We start from the raw sequence: 16,172 nt of genomic DNA, 5'->3' as shown, positions 1-16,172 counted from the left end.
GCAATACTCCAGGCCTTGGTGTGGGGGGGTTGCTGAAAGCCACTGTTGGGATGGGGGAAATGGGGCTGGGGAGGGCTCATCAGAGGCTCCTTAGGGGACACGGAGGGGAGGAGGGAGAGCCCCCAGGCCGCGGTTTTAGGGACGGAAGAAGTCCTGGAGGGCTCAGTTTGAAGGGGGGAGAAATGGGCCCTCAAGGCGTCGTTGGGGAAGGAGTTGGGGGGGGGGGGGAAGAGTATAAGGTTCTCAAGGCGTTTCTTGAAGGGGGGAGCAGGGGAGAAGAGCTCCTTTCTGTCCGTGGGCTGGGGAGGAGCTCCTCGAGGCCTCGGCTTAGGGCATGAGGAGCCCCCCAGGCCGGGGGTGCACGGAAAGGCCCTCGCGGCCTCGCTTCTTCAAGGGGATGGAGAGAAGAGTCCCTCCAGGCTTTGTTTCGGGGCCGAGGGGGGAAAGGGGAGGCCCTCGAGGCCCCGGTTAAGGGGATAGAAGAGGACTTGGGTGGGAGGAGAGGCGCGGGGGGCTCTGACTGACCCGTGTCCCAGCTGCTCCATGGTGAGGCGAAGATCTGAGACCGGCGAGAGCTCGGCGGGAAAGAGAGACTTCACCACGGCGGCGGGGGAAGCCGGAGAAAGGTGCAGGAGGCGGCGGCGGTAGGAGGCGGCCGGTGTGGGATCCATGGGGCCGAGCTGCACCGAAGCGAACGCAGCGCTCTCGTCCTCCTGTCAGCACGGCCCGCGCCGCTTTGACCCCGACCGCCACCCGTCGCTGGCGCCAAACCGCCTCTCCGCCAATCAGAAGCCGCCTCGGAGCAGCGCGGGGAGGGGAAGGGCTTTTCCCCTCCTCCTGCCCCGCCTCTGACCAATCGGAGTGGAGGGAGGAGCCAACTCCTCACTGATTGGCAGGCCAGCTGTCCAATGGGGAGAGGGTAGCTTCATCGATCTGGTCTCGGAACTGCATTTCCCGGCGCGCAACCGCTAGAGAACGCGTTGGCCGCCTCGCCGGTGCATGCTGGGAAATGTAGTCCTCTACCTCTGAGAGGGGCCTCGCTCCCCCCCACTGGTCCCGAACGGCTCAAACAGGGAAAGATGTAGAAAAACTAGCACAAAACAAGGCAAAAACCGGGCCTTGGTGAGCCAGTGAGTTCTTCCCGTGTCATTTCTGGTCAAAAGAGATCTTTGTGAAAACAATCAGCAAGCACTGTCCACAGAAAGATAGCAGCTAAGCACAAAGATGCAGAGACTCGTGGAGACATCTGCCACAAATGGCACAAACACAGTCCCCTCCTCTGCAGAGTGGTGGGGCCCGACCTTATCAGTGCTGCTGTGCAGATCAGGGGGACACCCGGCTGCAGGACACAGCCCAGCTCTTCCGTCAGTTCACGCAGTGCTCACACATCAGATTGCACATCTGTTCCCTCCGCCCCTTACCAGATGGGATTTCACAGATTGCCATCACACCCATCACTTCCAGCTTGGCCCCATCCCTCCCTCCTGGATATGTTCCTTCGGGGGACACCCGATGGTTTCTGTGGGTGGCTGCCACCACCGTTAGCAACATTGAGGCTGCTGGGCATTCCACCCACCCCACACTGAGCCATGCAGTGCTATGGAGCCCAACATGGGCACCAGAACTCCATCCCTTCCCCTCTTTATCTGCGTCCCTTTCTGTGTCTATGCTGTCACCGTGAGCTCTGGGCAGGATAGCAGTGTGCTGACACCCCCAGGCGGAACAACGCGGCTTTAATGCTCCAAAGGACTTGGTTTGGAGCAGCTCCTCCTGGAAGCTGTGCTATGGCACATGGAAGAGAGGGTGGCATGGGACAGCCAGCACAGCTTCACCAACGGCAGCGCCTGTCTGGCCTACCCATGGTCTTCTGCAATGGCTTCACTGCGGCCGTGGATGAGGGAAGAGCTGCGGGTGTTATCCCTCTAGACTTCAGTGTGGCCTTCAACATGGTCCCCCATAACGCCCTTCTCTCCAAATCCGAATGGTATGGATTTGATGGGTGGGACTGTTCAGTGGATGAGGCACTGGTTGTGAGATGGTACCCAGAGAGTGGTGGTCAGCGGCTCCATGTCCGGATGGAGATGGGTGACAATGCTGTCCCTCAGGGCTCAGTGCTGGGACCTGTGCTCTTTCCCATCTCCATCAGTGACATCGGCAGTGCATCGAGTGCACCCTCAGCAGTGTGCGGGTGACACCGAGCTGTGCGGTGCAACAGACACACCCAAGGGATGGGATGCCATCCGAGGGACCTGCAGAGCCGAGCAGTGGGCCCAGGAGAACCTCACAGGCTGTAAGGAAGAGGACAGGCTCTGCAGCAGGGTCTGTGTGATAGCACAAAGAGAAACGGTTTCAAACTAAAAGAGGGGAGATTTAGACTGGATATAAGGAAGAAGTTTAAACACTAAGGGCGGTGAGGCACTGCACAGGTTGCACAGAGAGGTGGTGGTGCCCCATCCCTGCAGACACCCAAGGCCAGCGGACGGGGCTGTGAGCACCTGGTGGAGCTGTGGGTGTCCCTGTGCATCGCAGGGATTTGGACCAGATGGCCTTTAAAGATCCCTTCCAAATCAAACTATTCTGGGATCCTATAATTCTATGATCTTTAATGCTCCAAAGGACTCAGCAGGAGGAGATGCAGCAACGTCCAGGGCAGAGGTGCAGTGAGTTTGCAGCTATGCTGTGCCATCCCCATCCTCATTAGCCCAGGGCACGGGCAGGGGACCAGGAGGTGACCGACTCCATCAGGAACACAGCTTGATGTAGGTTCCTGGCACCCAAAGCCAGAAGAACGGGAAGACCTTCTCGCTGAAGGAGACCTTGAACTGCAGGATCTGTCGCATGTTGTCAGTGTTGTAGAAGGTCACTTGCCCGGCCTCGTAGTCCAGGTGGACCCTGATGCGCCGGGGCTCTTCCTGCAGGCTCAGCGGGGCAGGTGGCATGGTCAGTGCCGTGTAGCTGCGGTCCCAGTCCATCCGCAGGGCCCAGATCTTCCCCATGGCCATCATGAGTGACTCCTTCCTCTCCACGGACTCCAGGGCCACCCCCACGGCCCAGTTGTTCCCATCCCCGACCTCCAGCTCCCAGTAGTGCCTCCCAGCTGTGAAGCCCTGAGATCCCAGCACGCTGGCACTGCCCGTGAACCTCTTGGGGGTGTCGGGGAGGTTTTGCTGTCCTTCTGCTATCTGCAGGGTTCTGCAGTCACTTGAGATGGTCAGGTATGGGCTTGCTGTCTCAAGGTCCAGCATCACGTTCACTAATGCACAACAGAGAAGCGTCAGCCTCTTGCCTGCTGAGAAGCAAGCCAGCACCTTTTCTTCTTCTTCCATAGGGCTGGGACACGTCTTATGAGAACAACATGCAACCATGGTCCACCGCAAACACAGGCCCACAGCTTCCTCAGAGGGCACAGACGTGGGGCACAGAGCACACGCTGTCCTCCCCACCGGACCCACAAGAGGGACAGAGCCAGGTCTAAGCATGACAGAGCCGCACTGCTCCCCGGAGGAAGGCTGCAAAGCAGCGCTGGGGTCGGGCAGGTCTGGCTGCGGTGATGGGGAACTCCACTGTTCCTAACCCTGCTCTGGGAGCACCCAGGCCACGTCCCTGCAGAGCTGCCCGACCACGTGGAACGTCACCCCGGGCCTCAGAGGTGTCACCACACAGTGCCACCGCTCCCGGCCCTCCACTGAGCCCTGGAGCCTCACATCCAAGACTGCAATGCAGGGGAAACTGAGGCTCATTCATCCCCTGCATCATCCCCAATGCCGAGAGGGCAGGGAGCAGCCAGGCTGCAGATGGCTTCAACCAGGACGTGACAACCCCAAACCCCACCGTGCTGCTGGGATTGCTCACAAGGCTTTTCCAATCCGTGCCTAAAAGGCAGCCCAGTGTGTGCATAGGCCCCCAAGTCTTCCAGATCATGGCACAAGAACGAAAAGGTCTCTGGTGCCAGCGCTGCCCAGCTCCTGTTTGGTGTTGGGCACTTCAGGGTGGCTCCTGGCACGGGGCTGACCCAGGTTTGTACAGCAGGTAAAAGCAAGGGGCCCGGCTTTAGGTGCCTGCTGCGTTTAGATGCTGTGCTATGAACCCACTACTGCCCCAAGGAGATAGGGAAACATTTCAGGAATGTTTTTCCCTTGTTTGTGGCCATCAGCTCGAGCAAACTTACCTCTTTCTGTGTCCAACTTGCTCAGCAGGTTCGCTGCAGGGAGGAAAGGGAGATGCATGAGGGCTCTCGGGGATGTGGGTCAGAAGCGGAGCCCGGCCCCAGCTCCTGCGGCCCAGAGCTCCAGTGGTGCCCGTCTGGGAGCTGCCTCTGCCTGGAACCCACTGGGACAGCAGCACTGTGCCCACGGGAGCGTGGCTGCGAATCCAGCATCGCTCGCTGACTTCTTACCTCTGAAGTCACCCAGCACAGCCAGGACCTGCTCGCTCGTCTTGCACAGACCGCTGACTGTTCTCTGCAGCTCCGGGGAGACCGGCTCCGGGATGGGGACTCGTGCCGCGCTGCACCTGGGGGAGGCAGCCCGCAGGGAGCCCACACCCGGGGCCGGGAGGGAAACGGGCACAACAGAGGGGACAGAGGTCAGCCAACACCCCAGGTACCAATACAGAAACCCCACCACGCTAGATCCTAACTGCTCAGTGGGGCAAAGCCACCTCCTCCTGGCAGCTGCCGCTCAGCCTCCAGCAGGTTCCCAAGCACCTGCCCAGCACTCTGCCCATTTCTTACCTGTCCAGAATATCAGCAATATCCTGGGAGAGAGAAAGCACTGGTCAGAGCTTACAGCGCTGGAGAGCGCCCGGGCGCTGAGTTCCAGCGTGAAGCACAGCGATGGGGAGCAGAGGTGACACCGGGATTTGTCACCCAAACCCCTCAGCTCAACCGCAGCCTCACCATCAGGAATTGAACCGCCGGCTGGTCATGTTTCTTCTGGGTCTCAGCAACCAGCGCCTCCAGCAGCATTCTCCTCTCTGAAACCTGGCAGATGTACTCCTGGTGCTCCTCGGCGAGCTTCGCGTGTGCCCCATCGAGCTGGGCCAGCAGAGTGCCCTCCTGCTCCCGCAGGAACTGCTGCAGCTGCTCGAAGGCGGCACGCAGCCTCTGCTGCTCCGAGGCCACCGTCCCCTGCGAGACACCCGGCCCTGAGCAACCCCATCCGCTGCAGGGAGGGGATGGGGATCGCAGAGAGGAGGAAACGGGGCTTGGAGGGGGGAAAGGGGTGGACATACAGAAGGGACGGACAGATGGAAGGATATATGAGATGGACATATGGAAAAATAGGCAGGATGGACTTCCAGAAGGATATATGGGACAGACATACGGAAGGAGGTACGTGACAGACATATGGAAGGATATGCAGGATGGACGTACGGAAGGATATACGGGACGGACACTTGGAAAGAGATAGGGGATGGATGTATGGCAGGATATATGGGACTGACATACAGAAGGAGATATGGGATGGACGTATGGCAGGAGATGGACAGGATGGGAGAGAGAAAACAGCAGTGTTGTTCTGGAGGAGATAAGTACGAACGGGGAGAAAGGCTGCACCCCCAAAGAGGTGGGTGAACAGGCAGGGAGTGCAGGGCAGAGACGGGCACGTACCATCAGCACATTACTTCTGGTTTCTCCTTCAAGATTCAACTCTTCCTTCTCTTTCTCTAGAGATGTCGTTTCGCTCTGGAGTACTCCCTGGAGAAAAAAGGCAAAAGCAAATCCAGCGCTTGGGGCGTTACGTTCTCAAGATGGTGACACCCAGCAGCCCTATGGGGACGACATCGCTGTGCAGCGTGGGGTGAGTGGGGTGTGTTTCTGAGCTCACCCTGGTGGGGGGAATTCTGAGCTCGGAGCCAGCCCCCAGCTCTCCCTGAGCACACCAAGCACAGCTGCAGAGCGCCCGGCGCGCAGCTGCTTTGGCCAGACGTGTGTCTGGAACGGCGTCATGTGGAAACCCTGAAGTTTGTGGGTATTTTTAATTAGGAAAAAACAACTTTTGGTGTTGGAAGCGGGATTTGTGGGAAGAGGTTTGGAGCGACAGCAGCGCTGTGCCTCAGATGGGCTCCTAAATTTGATGGAGTACTACACAAGTGCCTTCCTGACATCGGGGGCTCCAGAGGGGTGAGCGGGGCTGGGGGTGGAGAGGGGAGCAGAAGGGCAATGGAGCCCAGCCCAGGGCCAGCTGGGGGGGGACCTCCATCCATGCCCACAGGGGTCCCCAGCCATTTGTGGAGGGGACCCAGATCTGTGCCTTGAACAGACTGGGACACATGCCCAGAGGGAGCCCCAGGACACGGCCAGACAGGAACCCAGAGCTGTGCCTAGCTAGGATCCATATTTGTGACTGAAACGGACCCAAAATCTGTGCCTAGAGGGGACCCTAACCCATGCCCATAGGGGACCCCAGCTCCATGCCTAAAAGAGACCTCAGTGCATGCCCAGAGGGGACATGCTTGTGACCAGTGGGGACTCCAACCAGTGCCCAGAGCGGATCCTGACCTGTGCCCAGTGGGTACACAGATCTGTGCCTAGATGGGACCTATATTTGTGCCTGAAAGGGAAACCAAATCTGTGCCTTGAGGGAACCCCAACCTGTTCTCCTGTGTCTAGGAGGGATCCCAGCTCCATGCCTGGCAGAGACTCCAACCCGTGCCCAGAGGGAACCCAGATTTGTGCCTAGATAGGATCCCAGATCTCTGCATAGGTGGGGCCGCAGATCAATTCTTAGAAGGGACCCCAGTCTGTGCCCCTACGTCCAGATGGGACCCCAGCTCCAAGCCTGGAAGAGACCCCAACCTGTGCTGAGAGTGGACCCAGATCCGTGCCTGAATTGGGTCCCATTATCTGTGCCCAGTGGGACCCCAACCTGTGCTCAGATGGGACCCAGATCTGTGCCTGAAAGGGCCCCCAGATCAGTGCCTAGAGGGGACCCCCAGCCTGTGCCCCTGCGCCCAGAGGGGACCTAGATCCATAGCAATGCCTGAAAGGGCCCCCAGATCTGTGCCTAGAGGGCACCCCAACCCGCGCTTGGGGGACTCAGCTCCGTGCCCGGCGCATCCCCCTCCCCACACCCAGATTCCCCCCGCGGTCCCCTACCCTCAGTGCCCTCGCAGCCTCCTCGGCCGGCCTGGTGCGGTGCCCGCAGTGCGGGCCCTCCTCCCGGCACTGCGGGCACAGCATCTGAAGGCAGCGCTGGCAGAAGAGCTCCAAGGCCTCGCCGTGCTCGGAGCAGCGCGGCCGCTTCGCTTCATCCCCCACGGCCTCCTCCAGGGCGGCCGCCAGCTCCGCCACGGCGCCCAGCGGGAAGTTAGGCCGCAGCGAGTCGGGCTCCACGGTGGCGCGGCATTGCGGGCAGGCGGCGGGGCGAGGCGGGGAACCCAGCAGGACCTGGGCGCAGGGCGAGCAGAGGCTGTGGCCGCAGGCGGTGAGCACGGGCTGAGAGAAGAGCTCCAGGCACAGCGGGCAGGTGGCCTCGGCCTGCAGCTGCTCGCCCAGCGCCTGCAGCGCCCGCGCCATGGCGGGGCCGGAAGGAGGACGGGGGCGGCCCCGCGGCGCTGCCGAGCTCCGGGCCGCGGCGTGGGGACGCGGAGGGCTGCGGGGCCCTGGGGGGGCTCTGCCGGGGCGGGCCGCGGCTGGGGGGAGCTCCGGAGGGCTCCGTCGAACCCCGCGGGGGGGGCGAAGGGACGGAGCCGGGCTCAGCTCCGCGCTGCCGGCTCCTCGATGCGCTCACACGCGTGTGCACGGCCCGTGGCACATGCACGCGTCGCTGTGCGAGCCCGTGTGCTGGTGCGTGCGTGCACACGCACCCGTGTGTGCCTCTGAGTGGCCCTGTGTGGTCACGGGGATGCCCGGATGTCCGGGTTGGCGTAAGGGTGGATGTCGGTGCAGGTGTGCGTGCGTCCATGGGTGTGCATGTGTGTAAGTGCACACGTGTGCCTCTGTCTGCACGTGCACGCGTGTGCATTTATGTGGCCGTGCCTGTGGGCATTGGGATGTCCGTGTGTCCGTTCTGGCGTGTGTGCATGTGTGTTTGCATGTGTGTGCACGCCTGTGTGCCCACGCCTGTGTGCCCTTGTAATGGCACGGACATGCGTGTGCATGCATGTTGTACTGCGTGTTTTGTGTTGTTTGTCTGTGTGCATGTGAATCGGTGCACATGAGTGTATTGCATGCATGCATGCGTGTGCGTGCCTTTGCATTGGTGCATGCATGTGCACTCGTGCTGCAGGTTTGTATTGCTTATGTGCGTGTGTGCACATGGATGTTTGTATGTATACGTGTGCAAATGTGCGTGCATGTGTGTGTGTTGTCATGCACGTGTTTTGCTGACTTTGTGCACGTCCCGTGTGCAGCCAGGGGTCGGGCTCAGCCATCCTCATGGGTCCTTTCCATCTGGGGACATCCTGTGACCTGTTTGCATGTGACTGTGCGTGCATCTGCGTGTGTTGCTGTGCCCGTGCACGCCTGCACGCCCCTTTATGTGTGCACGGATGTCTACGTGCAGCCGTGGTTGTGTGTGCGTGTGTGTCCCTGGCTCCACGTGGCCGTGTGTGCACACGGGTGGAGGTGTGCATGTTTTTGTGGGGGTAAAACCACCGCTCCTGCGATGGATGCAGCAGAGCTGAGCTGGGGCTGAAGCAGCGAGGGGCTGGGCCGAGCAGAGCACAGTGCACCCGGAGCCCAGCATGGGCCGTGAGCTGCGCCCTGCACCCCGGGCTGCACAAAAACCAGCAGAACCCATCCGTCTGTGGGGAGAAACAGGGGTGCTGCCCCACTGGTGGCAGCCGGGGCTTCAGTAGGACATTGGGTCTGGAAATGACAGGGCGAGCAGCTGACCCCAAGTTCTTTTTTCCCCTCTGAAGTCAAAGCAGAGAGCACCTGGAGCTGGGATCCGTGCTAACAGATGACTGCTAACGGTGACTTCATCCCGTGCTCGCTCCGTTCGTTGATGCCACCGTCCAGCACGAGGTGTGACCCCGCAGCAGCCGGGAGCCCCGCACCACCACGAGCACAGGGACCAGAGGAGGGGCAAAGGGCCCCCCCAGGGCTGCCCACACAGGGGGTGTCCCTGGACAGAGCCACCCCTGCATCTCGCATTCGGGGGCAGATCCCCGAGCTGGGATGTGCACCGTGACGCCACGGCGCAGCTACAGGGAGCAGCAGAACCCCGAGGTTCTTTGATCACCGGGACCTGCACCGTGACCACCGGGACGGGCACGAGGCTCCCAAACCAGGGTCGGTGTCACACCCCGTGCCACCATGCGCCCACCACAGCTCCCGTAGCAGCAGGACCGGGTCAACTGTGCTGGAAGGACGGAGCGCCAGCAATGAGCACCGCCCTGCCACGACGACGTCCTTCGGCTGCAACTCCTACTTGATGCTATGGCATCATCCGTGAGTCCGTCACAGCCCTGGAGCCGGGCGGGCACCTGTCAGTGCTCCCCATCAGATGGAGCCCCTCCTCGTCCTGCCCCTCGGCACAGCCACCGAGACGGCACGGGAGAAACAAACGCAGCGCGGCGATCCTCGGTTTGCTTATCAAATAAAAAGTTCCTCCACATTTATTAAAAAACCAAACAGTAGATTTAAAAAGCAGTTAAGAGTCCTACTCCGGCCAAACAACCTGTACAGGTTTCTCTCTTTTGTTTTTGTTTCTCTTTTTTTTTGTTTTTTTTTCTGTTTTTTTTTTCCTAACGGTGAGGGTTTCTCCCTAAATCAGCTGCTTCTGTTAATTTTATATATATATAATCTTTTAATCTTGCCGCGCGGCGCTTGCTTTAATTCATTAATTTATTTCCCATCAGCCGAGCTGCCTCCAGCAGAGCAGCGGCGCTACCACAAAGCTTCCGAGTGATGTCCATGCCCTGAGCCGGGGGTGGGGGGGAGCGGGAGAGTACGGGCGGAGGAGGGATGGAGAAGGGAGGGCGGAGGGGAGGGAGGGGACGCGGGCGGCCCTCACTCTCCCACGTGCGTCCTCAGGTGGTACTTGAGGGACTGCTTGTAGCGGAAGCACTTGGTGCACTCGGTGCAGGGGTAGGGCCGCTCGCCGGTGTGCGCCCGCTGGTGCTCCAGGAGGTGGTGCTTCTGGGTGAAGTTCTTGCCGCACTCGGTGCAGTGGTAGGGCCGCTCGCCCGTGTGGATGCGCTGGTGCTCCAGGAGGTGGTGCTTGCGGATGAAGCCCTTCCCGCAGACGGCGCAGGCGTGCGGGCGCTCGCGGGTGTGGATGCGGTAGTGGTTGGTGAGCTTGGACTTCTCGCTGAAGGTCTTCTCGCACTGGCTGCACTGGTAGGGCCGCTCGCCGGTGTGAGTCCGCTGGTGCCGCAGGAGGTGGGAGGGCCGCGTGAAGTTCTTCCCGCACTGGGGGCAGAGGAAGGCCATCTCGTTCTTGCCGGCGTGGATCCGCTGGTGCATGATGAGGCTGATCTGCAGGCGGAAGCTGCGCCGGCACTCGCCGCAGGTGAAGGGCCGCTCCCCGACGTGGGTGATCTGGTGCTTGCTGAGGCTGGACTTGTGGCTGAAGCTGCTCTCGCACTCCGAGCACTTGTAGGGCTTCCCCGGGGCCGGCGGCCGCGCCGGGGCCTTGAGGCCGTGCTCGGGACGTCGCGGGACCCCCACGCCGCGGCGCGTGTGGCTGCGCTGGTGCAGCAGGAACTGCTGCTTGTTGCGGAAGCTGAGGTCGCACTCGTGGCACTCGTAGGGGCCCTCCTTGAGGTGGTTGCGTTGGTGGATCACGAAGTTGATCTTCAGCATGAAGCTCTTGCCGCACTCGGGGCAGATGTAGGGCCGCTCCCTGGTGCGGTTGCGCTGCTGCTGGGACGTCGGCTTCATCTCGCCCGCGTCCCTCTCGCAGGACGGGGTTTTGTGGATGCGGGCGGCCGCCAGGCTTCGCGGAGCCGCTTTGGAGCTGCACTGCGCCTCGCAGCCCAGCCCGGCCTCGTGGCTGGGGAACGCCGGCGGCTCGCTGCGGCCCGAGAACATGGAGCACGGCTCGTCCGCGTCGTCCTCCTCCTCCTCCTCCGTCTTGATCACGATGCCGTCCTCTGCGGGGGGAAAGCAGAACACCGTTACGGCCTTGAAGGTGGGGCACGGGGGGGTTCAGGGAGCAAAGGGACTCTGCAGTCCTGTGTGCAGCCCCCACACGCGCTCCAACATGAGTGGCTCCTGCTGGCAGCAAGCAAGGGGGGAAGAAACAAGCTGCCCCCCGGACTCCAAGCTCTGAGCGCTCAGCCCGGGACCGTCGCCTCCATCAGCTTCCCAGGGCCGTCGTCCTTCCCAAAGGATGGGATGGACAGGATGGCAGTGGGCCCCGATGGGAGTGGGCCCCGATGGGAGTGGGCCCCTCACTGGCATCACTGACGCCGTTTTCAGTTTTTGCCAAAGCTCAGTTTGTTTGGTAAGAGCTGGGCGCGCAGCGTGCCCTACGCTGTCACCCTCGGTGGACTTTGAGTCCTAGGAGAGGCTTCATAGGAAGGACAGACAGGTTTCCCAAAAGAAGCGGCTGACACCGGGCTGTCTCGGAGGCATAGCGCTTCCATCCAACACAGGTCAGTGGGGAAAAAGGATTCCCATGGAGCCGCTCCCCCGCCAGCAGCAGTACCCCCCAGGGCTGCTGGTGCTCTCTTCCCTGCTGCCCGCTTGCTGCTGGCCCTGAGCACAGAGCTCAGGAGGGCCTCAGCTCTGCCGCTCTCAACAGATGTTTACCATCCTAACAACGCCCAAAGGCAGAGGGTCCACCTGCTCCACGCCCCCCATGCCCCCCCCCCTCAACACAGCAGCAGGACGTGGCCAGGAGCTGCCCACTGTGCCCATCCTGCACCCAGCTGAGCAGGGAAGGACTTTGTGCAGACCTCCACTTCTCTCCACCCCCGGCCTCACCGCACCTGCCCACCCCACAGTGCACATGTCAAGGTCCAGCCGCCCTTGTCCCTGTCCTCTGCACTGCCCCATGCACCTACACATGTGGGGACACAGACCCATGCTGTAAGGTTCACCCCTTGGTGGGGCTCGCACCTCAGGCACCTTCCTATCGGACTCTGGTCCCTTCCCATCCCTCCTCTCCAGAGTTTGCTCACTCCATACACGTGGACAAATGCCCCTGTTAAACCCTATCCTCGTTCTGCATCTCCAACTTCTTCCTCTGCCCCAAGCCCCTGGATTTGCTCCCCTCCCTGCCCCAGTGAGTGCTCTGGGGAAAGGCTGCTCACAAAGGGAGCCCCAGGGCTGTGCTGGGGACGCTCCATCCCCACTGCAGTGCAGCTCAGGAGCTCACAGACCACACTCACTGGGTGTGTGCCTCCTCCCAGACCCCTCTGCCCCTCACCTGTGCAGCTCCCGTGGTGCACGATGACCCTCTGGATCTCGCTGTAGTCCCCGACGTATTCGGAGGGGTCACCCAGGCTGGTGCCTGGCAGCTCTCGGGGAGGGGACACGGAGCCGTAGGGGCTCTCGCAGGCGGCCTCTTCATCCGGGCTCTGGAAGCTGCCCTCCGACTGCCCCGACATCCCATGCAGCTCTGGGTTCTCGGGGCTGTCCTCTGGAAGCAGCTCCTCTGTTTTGATCACCACCCTGATCCCAGCTGCAGCAAGGAGAGACACACACCAGCAGTCATCCCCAGGGCTCCCAGCAGCCCCTGGCTGCCTCCCAGACGGCTGTCCCCACTGCTGTGCCCACCTGGGTGTGTGATGTGCCCCTGCCCCTCACTCAGCCCCACCACGAACGCTGCACACAGTGCTCCCGACTCACCCCGCTGGCTCCGGGCACTCTGTGCCCACCGCCCAGTGCCCTCAGCCAGCTCAGTCCCCAGGCTGGGGGGGCAGCGGGGGATTTTCTCATTTAACATCAAGTTCTTCACGACCAAGAGCGTGGGCAGAAGGTGAGAGTGACGTAACCTGGGACGCCTCCCAGGCCCACCACCACCTCCCGGGCTCTGCGGATGTCCCTCTCCCTGTAGGTCTGTCCGCAACGGGCACGGGCAGAGCGGGTTTTGGAAGGCTGTGGCTCCCTCAGATGGCCGCAGCGGGAGCTGAGCTGGCTCTCCTTTCTCCCCACGCTTCCCAAGGACGTGCTTTGACTGCAACGCTCCCCACGCTGACGGCTCCCCGACTCCGGGCTCCGCTTGCCCTGCTTAATGTGCTGAGCCATACCTGGACGTCAAATCGCTCAGCAGCCAAACCTTCCCCCTTTGTTTCCAGGGCTCCTCCTGATCATCTCCTCTGCCACAGCTCCCAGCAATGAAGCCCTGAGCGCGGCCCCCTCCTGCCCGTGGTGGGGCGGGCGGGCTCCAGCTCCCCCCCCGCGGCCGCCTCACCTGCGGTGGCATCGGTCATCATCTCGCTCTCCTCCAAGTCCTGCTCATTCCTGACCCGCGGTTCCTCTCCTTGCTCGATCTGGGACAAAACACCAGGTTTGGAAATTGCATAGTCTGTTGAGAGACAGAGGGATGGAGGGGGGGTTACTGGAGAGGGAACGCAGCTCTCCTCAAGCCCAAAGCGTTTTACCTCTGGCCCCAGAGCGGGGTCTCCTCTTACAGCTCCAACAGATAAAGCCCCAAAGATTGCAGCTAACACTGCACTGGGCAGCTTGGTTTTCCCCTGGGCCGACGCTGGCAGCGGACCCAGAGGATGCGGGGAAACTCTGGGAACAACTACAGAGGGGGGGGAACGGCTTTTCAGCGAGTAACCCCGGCAATGGGGACCGCAGGAGGGCTGCACCGGGACAGTGCCCGGAACAAAGCGGACGTTTTGGGAGGGGTGACCTTACACGGCCCCAGGCAGCAACAGAGTAGGACTGGAAACCTCCCCCTGTGTTTTTATGTCTCCTTTTCAAATGGGACGTTTGGGTCCTTCTGGGGGGCAGCGGGAGGATGCCCAGCGCTGCGGGGAACCTCCAGGAAACGGCCGGGAAGCAGCGCCCGGATTTACCCAGCGAGATCAGCGACTCGTAGTTCCCCTTCATCACGTTCTTGTACAGCTCCTTCTGCCACTCCTCCAGCTTCTCCCATTCCTTGTCGTTGAAATAGACGGACACGTCGTCAAACGTCACCGGCACCTGCAGACACAAACACCTGCTCACACAAACTGCAGCGCGCATCTCCGAGCGTCCGCCCTGCAGACACGGCCGGGCTCGGCCCTGCTCCTTCACAGCCACCACCACATTCGTGCTTCTGTCCCCAAACTGCTCCTGGACATGAGTTTATGCACGGTTAAGGGCCTGCTTCTACACCCTGAGCCACAACCACAACTTCCTTGAGTGGCCCCGACCTCCTCCTGCCCCTGGAGCGGCCCTGCAGAGGTGGCACCCACCCGGAGTACCACGCAGGAGATAAAACCAGGCACTACGGCCAGACCTCATCCCTATTGATGAGCTGACGTAAAGCCCAGATTCAATTACCCCAGAACTCCGGGGAACGCTCTCCCCAGGCCCCGAGGTATCATCAGTTATTGTTTGCAAATCGTCCTGCAGCGGACGGCAGTTTCTAAGGCCGTTTGCTGAGCTATAATTTCTGCAGATAAATTCAAGATGCAACCAGAACGGAGCTCTTCGAGGGCAGCACCGCGCTGCCTCTGCCTCCCGATGGCCCGAGCGCTCGGCTCGGGGCGCAAACGCCCGCTGCGTTCTGCAGAGAAGCGGTGACGCTCATTTTCCAGTCCCATTGGCAAACTTCTCTTTCGGTGGAACGGTCACGTCGTGCAAATAGCAGACGAATGAATATTCATGGCGGGCGCCTTTTGTTGCCTTGGAGCCCAAGCTGCGTGGGCAGGCGCTGTCCTCCTGCAGGTCTCCATCCCGTGTTCCTCCCCTGGGTACCACTGTCGCCCGTCCTTGGGGATCCAGCAGCACACGGTGCCAAACAGAGCTGGGCATCCAGCAGCAAACGGTGGCAATGAGAGCGCTGCCAAACCGCCACGGTTCCCTGGTTCAGACTCCAACCGTGGTGAGGAGTGAATGGCTGTGGCACAGCTGTGTGAGCTGGAGACGAAACCTCCTCCCTCAACACCACCTTAGTTCTAGGAATCACTCATCAGAGGGTACCAAGAAGCTCGGGCAGTGCCTGAGCCCCCCCCGTGGTCCCAATGGGGAGCAGCTCCACTCACGGGTGTCCTCCCCCCCCTCTGCCCCATTGCAAGGAGGACTCGGGGCGCAGCAGCGCCCGCTCCCTGCCCTCGCCGCAACCCGGGCACCGTTACCTTGGGGACCTCTCCCTTCCTGCCGGGGGGCAGGCGCAGGATCCAGAAGTTCCTGTTCTTCAGCAGGTTCTCCATGTTCTCCAGGCGCCTCTGCAGCAGCCCGTACTCCTGGATGAGGGTGCCCAGCGCCGCGCATTTGCTCTCCAGCTGGTTCCCCAGCTCCATCGCCGTTTTCTCACAATCGATCAGCTTCTTCTCGGCCACTCCAGTGCGGCCCTCCAGGTCCAGCAGGCGGGTGGCATGGGAGTCCACCTTCCTCTCCACCGCCTGCACGGCCGTCACCACCGTCAGGGACAGCTCTGCCGTCTGCGTCTCCCGCTCCGAGGTGCGCTCTGGGCCGGCGCGCGGCTGGAAGGACGAGGGACAGCGCGGCCTCATCCCCAGTTCCGGAACCTGCGGGGATGGGGTGTGGGTGTTACCAGGGTGGCTGCCACCTTGGGGACAAGCCCCATAGGTTGGGAACAGCCCTGAGAGCCTGGGGAGCCCCGGAGCTGAGGAACCCAAGAGGTGGGGGACACCCAAAGGTTGGGGATACTCAGGGGTGAGGATCTTCATAGGATGGTGACACCGAGGGCTGGGGATTCCCACGGGGTGAGGATAGCCATAGACTGGGAACCCAAATAGGTTGAGGATCCCCTGGGCTGGGGACCCCCAGAGGCTGGGGACACTCAACGATGGGGCCGTCGGTAGGTTGAGGACCTCCATGGCCTGGGGCTGAACCACCCTCAGAATGGTGGGGATGTCCCTGCCCCCTGCTCGTATTGAGCTGCTCACAGTCCCGCGGGACGGGCAGGGGGACAGAGGTGACACTGGGGCAAGGAGGGGCGGAGGGGGACAGCCGAGCCCCGTTGCCATGGGGACAAAGAGGTGACACCCGGGGATGAAGGCTGGGGGGGGGGTCTGGCGCTGTCACCCGGCCGTGTCGCCATGGGGACGGGGAGGTGACACGGGGGGCAGACGGCCGAGCTGTCACGGGGGGAGGC

At 61.7% G+C, this 16,172-nt stretch overlaps 4 protein-coding genes across 5 annotated transcripts in view; all 4 read right to left on the bottom strand.

Moving 5' to 3' along the window:
* CDC25A (cell division cycle 25A) overlaps positions 1–2,445 on the bottom strand; it is a 16,224-nt gene extending 13,779 nt beyond the window's left edge. Inside the window, exon 1 of one of the 2 annotated variants that reach the window (XM_021382163.1) lies at positions 526–2,445. In XM_021382163.1, the coding sequence (XP_021237838.1) occupies positions 526–671 (146 nt within the window). In that variant the 5' untranslated portion in view covers positions 672–2,445. The remainder of the gene's footprint in view (positions 1–525) is intronic. The other variant, XM_021382164.1, reaches the window with a different exon arrangement.
* The window catches only part of LOC110390697 (GTPase IMAP family member 8-like), a 685,191-nt gene that overhangs the window by 430,221 nt on the left and 238,798 nt on the right, over positions 1–16,172 (bottom strand). The window lies entirely within an intron of this gene.
* LOC110390721 (tripartite motif-containing protein 7-like) lies at positions 2,584–8,823 on the bottom strand. The gene is made up of 7 exons (XM_021382172.1): positions 7,100–8,823; positions 5,612–5,698; positions 4,898–5,128; positions 4,733–4,755; positions 4,397–4,512; positions 4,169–4,201; positions 2,584–3,253 (listed from the first exon to the last, which is right to left on the bottom strand). Exons 1-7 carry the CDS (start codon positions 7,517–7,519, stop codon positions 2,742–2,744), a joined length of 1,422 nt encoding a protein of 473 aa, XP_021237847.1. The 5' UTR covers positions 7,520–8,823; the 3' UTR covers positions 2,584–2,741.
* Positions 9,529–16,172, bottom strand: part of LOC110390692 — an 18,336-nt gene continuing 11,692 nt past the window's right edge. Inside the window, exons 9-13 of the mRNA XM_021382110.1 lie at positions 15,190–16,095; positions 13,924–14,050; positions 13,311–13,424; positions 12,324–12,578; positions 9,529–11,043 (exon numbers count right to left, since the gene is read on the bottom strand). Of these exons, the coding sequence (XP_021237785.1) occupies positions 9,959–11,043; positions 12,324–12,578; positions 13,311–13,424; positions 13,924–14,050; positions 15,190–16,095 (2,487 nt within the window). The 3' untranslated portion in view covers positions 9,529–9,958. The remainder of the gene's footprint in view (positions 11,044–12,323; positions 12,579–13,310; positions 13,425–13,923; positions 14,051–15,189; positions 16,096–16,172) is intronic.

This window comes from Numida meleagris, unplaced genomic scaffold (assembly GCF_002078875.1).
Source record: "Numida meleagris isolate 19003 breed g44 Domestic line unplaced genomic scaffold, NumMel1.0 unplaced_Scaffold180, whole genome shotgun sequence".
Lineage (NCBI taxonomy): Eukaryota > Metazoa > Chordata > Aves > Galliformes > Numididae > Numida > Numida meleagris.
Note: the sequence above shows the minus strand (reverse complement) of the source record. Positions and strands in the feature narration are given on the sequence as shown.

Bases quoted from the DNA above. Each gene is read 5' to 3' on its own strand.
- LOC110390721 (XM_021382172.1), bottom strand. From the start codon at position 7,519: ATGGCGCGGGCGCTGCAGGCGCTGGGCGAGCAGCTGCAGGCCGAGGCC. The intron at 5,129-5,611 runs GTACGTGCCCGT...GGTGTCTCGCAG, and splicing joins CCAGAAGTAATGTGCTGATG to GGGACGGTGGCCTCGGAGCA. The intron at 3,254-4,168 runs GTAAGTTTGCTC...GTTGTGCATTAG, and splicing joins CAAGTTGGACACAGAAAGAG to TGAACGTGATGCTGGACCTT.